Genomic DNA, 6,000 nt, shown 5'->3' with positions numbered 1-6,000 from the left:
CTCCCCATGTCATCACCCATGAACCTTTTTTTATCACCCTAATAAACACCCCTAATCTCATGTTGACAGAAACCAGTCGAGTAATGACTATTCCGTATTTGAATCATAGCGCCAAACAATATTTAAGAAACATGTGTTGTACTTTAATCGGCAGTTTGTTTGTCCTCAGGGGTCGACCAAGTCCCTGAACTACACCAAACAGAGAAGCACTCTGCCCAGGTAGAGCACCCTGCATACATACAGTCGTTACAAACACCTTGTCCATTGCGTTAAAGTTGACATATTATACCACCAGGTGTGAGTGTGATTAGCCGTTACAAGCCGTATTGAAATCTGCCTCTTCTTCACGTGGGCATGTCCACCTATATGTGTGCTGGATAGATCAGTCTACCAGCCTACCCGTCATACATCTAGGTGGACACGCCCACTTGTGATGTCAGAAGACGCAGATTTACAAACAGATAACGGCTAATCACACCTGGCGGTAAAAATATGTCACCTTTAATATCATCTGTTTCTCCATTGTTTATGTGTTCATAGTCTTCATGTCTTCTTTCATTCACACAACCCCTCTCCCCCCCTCTCCCCCTCTCCCCCCTCCTCCGCCTCCCAGGAGCTTCAGTGTGGACCGGGTGATGGAGCGCGTGATGGAGCGGAACTACGACTTCGACCTGACCTACATCACCGAGCGCATCATCTCAGTCTTCTTCCCTCCGCTGCTGGACGAGCAGCGCTACCGGATCAACCTGAAGGAGGTCACCGCCATGCTGCGCTCCAAGCACCAGGACAAGTTCCTGGTGAGGGGGAAGGGAGCCACACCCAGACACGCCTAGATCCAGAGCCAGACCGATACACAAAGCAAGACCCAGACCAAGAGCCAGTCCCAGAGTCAGACCGAGAGTCAGACCTAGACCAGACCCGGAGCAAGACCCAGAACCAGAAAACATCTTCTAATCTAGGGAGTCAAATCAGTGCCATGGATCTGTTGTTGTTTTCTATTTGTAGAAAGGCTTTTGTTACGGCGGCACAAAGTCTTGTTACACTTTTACACTGTTACAAACTACAAAGATACACATAGAGGGAGAAGAGACGGTAAAAGTAAGGACTTTGCCCAAGTTTACAATGAATAATTGAGTCGACACATGTTCATCCAAAGCGGCTTACACTGAGTTCAGATCAATGTCCTTTATACGCAGGTAGGGGTGAGAGCATCTGACTGCCTAGCTACTAAACTGTCCTGCCTCTAAATCACCAAGATTTAAAAGATAGTAGATATTGATACATCCATACTGCATGTATAGTACTGTATAACAAGCTATATCCCCTCTGTATTTCCCAGCTCTTCAACCTGTCTGAGAAGCGCCACGACATCAGTCGTCTGAATCCAAAGGTAACAGTCACACTCTTCTTCTTTGTAGTTCTCACGTTGAGCATTCGATGAGCAGAGCGTTCAGCTACAAACAACTAAGTGTATTCCTGTAATCCAACCTTCCACCCACAACCTCCAGCCACCTCCACTTCCAGATGGGCACACAACAAAAATACCCCAAAATAAATCGATTTTAATGACAAATATAACATACTGATTTCATATATGTCACAACAAAAAACATGTCCCTTTATATTTAAAATATTTAGCATTTAAAATATAACACATATATATACACATGTTATTTGCCCCAACGTAAACATTCCTTGTGTGGTTGATCCACTGTGACCGACGGCACTAAATCCAAACTCCCATTCCCGTTCCCATGCACCAACAGGTCCATGACTTTGGCTGGCCTGACCTCCACGCACCCCCCCTGGACAAGATCTGTGCCATGTGCAAGGCCATGGAGACCTGGCTGACCTCTGACCCCCAGCACGTGGTGGTCCTGCACTGCAAGGTCAGAGTTCAAACGGGGGTCGCGACCACCACCGGAGGGGAAACCTGGTGACTGCGAGGGAGGGTTGTGTTTCAGAGAGAAACAATGGTACCTTTGTGAATATTGTAGTAATTAGCTCCTGATTACGGCACAACTACTACAGCTATTCGGCCCCACATGAGGGCTAGGGCTATACTGGCTATATGTTCAGCAACTAGCCACACCCGACCAATCACCATCATTCTGGGGACTCTTGGCTATTGGTTTATTGATCGCCACGGTAACAGGCAGTGCTGAGGGTCCCGGGAGTGTGTTTCCGGTGTCCCAGGGGGGGGTCGATCTGTGCTGCTGTGAAGGAATCCGCGTGTGGAATGTTCTCTGGAATGTGACAGGAAGAAAAGTAAAACACCCAGACTGTAGAAAAAAAAAATACTCGGCAGGGAGCTTTTTAATTTGTTTTTCATTTTTTCATCGTATCGTTTTTCCCACTCTGTTTGAGCGGGAAAAACCTCCCTATCTCTCCCCCCTCTCTCTCTCTCTCTTTCCCTTCCTCTCTCTCTCTCTCATTATCATGCTCTTGTAACCTCCATCACTCTCCACACACTTTATCTCCATCTCTCCCTCACTCTCTCCATCTCTATATCTTTCTCGCTCTCTAGCTACCATCTCCTCTCTCACACTTCATTAGTCTCTCTCTCTCTCTCTCTCTCAACAGTTTGACAGACTCTAGCAGTTGTCCACTGTCTCCAGGGTCATTAGCCTCTGCCTTCATTCCTTTATCACAAAAACACATAGCTTCACCATAGAAGAATGTGAGTACCGAGTTATTTTGGGGACTTTACCATGTAACTGTAGTCTCATCCCTCTCTCTGTCTCTATGTCTCTTTGTCGCTCTCTCTCTCTCTTAACAGGGCAACAAGGGTAAAACTGGTGTGATAATGGCTGCATACATGCACTACAGCAAGATATCAGCAGGGTAGGTCACTGTGTGTGTGTGTGTGTGTGTGTGTGTGTGTGTGTGTGTGTGTGTGTGTGTGTGTGTGTGTGTGTGGATGGAAAAGATGAAAAAGACAATCTCATCTCAATCTCATATTTTTACCATATCAAAAACATTGTGAAACATATTCTGATCAGTCTTCATGTCTATGCATGGGTCTGTGTGTGTGAACCTGCCTGTGTCTGTGCGTGTGCGCCTCCGTCCGTCTGTCTGTCTGTGTGTGCGTCTGTGTGTGCGTCTGTGTCTATGCGTGTGTGTGCGAGCAGGGCGGACCAGGCTCTCAGTACTCTGGCCATGAGGAAGTTCTGTGAAGATAAGGTGTCTTCATCGCTCCAGCCGTCCCAGAACAGGTAGGGAGGAGGAGGGGGAGAAGTATAATGTTTTCATTCATTACTCCATACACCCACACACTCAGATTAAAGATAAACTTGTTTTGGCCTTATGAGCGCCATTCCTTTCCAACACACAACCCATTCCACGAAGAGGTGGTGGAATTCATCAGCCCGCTGAAGCTGCTGTTTTCCAATGGAACCCAACCTGTGGGAGGGACCAATTAAAACATAACCATAATTCCCAATAACATCCCTCTCTCCTCCCTCCCTGTTTGTCTCGCCCACCTCTCAACCTTTCCTTCCGAACTCCCTCTCTCCCTTCAGGTATATCTATTACTTTGGGGGTCTGCTCTCTGGGGCGATCAAGATGAACAGCAGCCCTCTCTTCCTCCATCAGGTCCTCATCCCTTCCCTCCCCAACTTTCAGGGAGAACAAGGTGTGTGTGTGTGTGTGCGTGCGTGAGAGAGCGAGTGCGAGCAAGAGCGAGAGAGAGAGCCTGTCTGTGTTTGTTTGTGCATTGTGTCTGTGCATTTTCATGTCTGTGTGTGACTGTGTGTCGATGTGTGTATCTATTTAATTCAATTTTCTTTTTATGCGTCTTTCTCTCTCTCTCTCTCCCTCCATCTCTCAGGTTACTACCCGTTTGTGAAGATCTACCAGTCCATGCAGTTGGTCTACACCTCCGGCATATAGTGAGTCTGACCAGAGCCCACACATAAACTACGTCTAGAAACACTAACCCACTGCCTTACAGTATCACACATGGTACTGACTGTCCTACTATACTTCTAGAATCTACATACAGGACTAAACCGATTATTGTTTTCCTGTGTGTCTGTTTGTGGTTTGAATGATGTGTCTGTGCGCGTGTGTTTGTGTGTGCGTTTGTGCTTCCACCACAGTGATCTACAAGGCACGGGAGGAAGGCGTCTGTGTGTGACCGTGGACCCAGCTCTGCTGCTCAAAGGTGACATCATGGTGAGTGTTCTTCAAGCCTCACCGACCAGTACAAGCGCACAGGGCACCAGCAGCCAATAAAATGTAATTACTACTATGGTAAAGGCCCAAATGTTTGCCAGACTTGTCATAAAGTACTATTTAGCAGACGCTTACTATTCAGCAAAATCGATTCATGCCAGGATCAGACTGCACGATATCAGCCCAATTCAGAGCGTGTCTAGCGTTGAGACAGTCTTCCAGCGTGGCGGCCGAAACCCTTGTGATAAACACGAACATTGTGTAGTCTGATCCCAGCATTCGATTTTTACTATAAGACACATGTAAGAAGGGTTTATAGGGCATCCTGGATTTCAAAAAAACATCCCCAAATTCCCAAAACATTTCAGATGGGAGGCAAACACCCTCACCACAACACTTTTCTTCCCCCACATTTATTTTGGATCGTATATTTAAAATAATATAAGAATGATGTAACTCTCATAAATCAGATACAATCCAAACAGCTGTCATCACAAACCTCCCTTATCTCAATGTAAAAAAACAGTTTTCTTCAAAGTAACGTCACACTTGCTCTGCTGCTAAGATTGCCATTGACGCGCTCCCTCTCCCGTCTCTCTCGTCGCTCTGCTGCCCCCTGCAGGTGAAGTGCTACCACAGGCGAGCCCAGACGGCCGACAGGGACACGGTGTTCCGGCTGCAGTTCCACACGTGCACGGTGCACGGAGCTCAGCTCTGGTTCGGCAAGAGCGAGCTGGATGAGGCGTGCACAGGTGAGGAGGAAAGGGAGGAGGAGGAGAAGAGGACTTATAGAGAGGGGGTGCAGGTTTAAGAAGTCATGGGGGAGAGGTGGAAGTGCGTGCGTACGTGCGTGCGTGCGTGCGTGCGCAGGAGGTACGGGCTAGGCCTATCAGAAAAAATATGCCGTTAAATGAAAATGTACACATAGTTTCAAACAGGCTGGTGAGTGTTTTGAGACGAACTAGGCAGTGCACAACCGGTCAGATATTTTCCCCTAACTCGCCTCGCAGTGACAAATCACAGAGAGACTCAGAGACTGAACTTACTTTCACGGTCTGGTAAAACTCAAAACAGCACCCCTCTGGGGCCCAACTACGCTCGGAATAATGCGCTTCACCTCCGCCGCACCCAGCATTATTAAAGCCAGGACAAGACTAATGACAATGATGTCAGTGAAAAAAAAAAAGTGAATAAACTGCCGTATTGAGTGCCTTCCACCGTGTTTTATGGGCTCTGTGCGCACCAGTGCGTCTCACAACCAGTCAGGCGGGACCGCAGCCTTGTGCGGTGACTCTGTTAGGAGTGAGAACCCATAATACCGGGCCCTCAGGGGTTCTGGGGCTGAATGCGGCCCTTGGTTTCACCCGCTCTGAATGGGCCCTTACTGCCTGTTCACGAATAAAACCCCTTTAATAGTGGAAATGTAAATCACAGTGCTGCACTAATGGTCCTAATAGCGGCCGCTCTCTGGGAAGAGGGCCATGCAGGGGATAAATTCACACTGTTGTAGCGCGTTAGCGCAAATAACATTTTAGCACTGAGGTAAGAAGCTGGCCGCGTTTTTTTAAATCCGTTAAACGGTCGTTTCTTAATCTCTTTATCGGACCAAATGATGTAGCAACAGCTCTCTGGGGAGAGATGTTGTCTTGTTCTTATACTTATGAAGGCTGTGTGTTTGTTGGAACAAAGCTTCCCTCGGGAGAAGCACGGAAAAAACAAGTAAAGTCACTGTGTGTGCTGGATTGTTGCTTAATTCCAAAATGAACACACTCGTTACCTCATTTCCTTTCCTTGATTTCACTCTCTGTGTGGACGAAGTAAGTA

At 47.4% G+C, this 6,000-nt stretch overlaps 1 protein-coding gene across 6 annotated transcripts in view; it reads left to right on the top strand.

The window, feature by feature from the left end:
- LOC311359120 (tensin-2-like) overlaps nucleotides 1–6,000 on the top strand; it is a 50,873-nt gene that overhangs the window by 33,066 nt on the left and 11,807 nt on the right. For all 6 annotated transcript variants that reach the window (XM_084479080.1, XM_084479078.1, XM_084479079.1 and 3 more), the window contains 10 exons: nucleotides 170–219; nucleotides 614–797; nucleotides 1,340–1,390; nucleotides 1,767–1,889; nucleotides 2,780–2,844; nucleotides 3,132–3,215; nucleotides 3,522–3,634; nucleotides 3,830–3,890; nucleotides 4,101–4,176; nucleotides 4,799–4,928. In XM_084479080.1, the coding sequence (XP_084335206.1) occupies nucleotides 170–219; nucleotides 614–797; nucleotides 1,340–1,390; nucleotides 1,767–1,889; nucleotides 2,780–2,844; nucleotides 3,132–3,215; nucleotides 3,522–3,634; nucleotides 3,830–3,890; nucleotides 4,101–4,176; nucleotides 4,799–4,928 (937 nt within the window). The remainder of the gene's footprint in view (nucleotides 1–169; nucleotides 220–613; nucleotides 798–1,339; nucleotides 1,391–1,766; nucleotides 1,890–2,779; nucleotides 2,845–3,131; nucleotides 3,216–3,521; nucleotides 3,635–3,829; nucleotides 3,891–4,100; nucleotides 4,177–4,798; nucleotides 4,929–6,000) is intronic.

Source organism: Micromesistius poutassou (genome assembly GCF_964030765.1).
Source record: "Micromesistius poutassou genome assembly, chromosome: 15".
NCBI lineage: Eukaryota > Metazoa > Chordata > Actinopteri > Gadiformes > Gadidae > Micromesistius > Micromesistius poutassou.
This window is presented reverse-complemented; position numbering and strand designations above follow the sequence as displayed.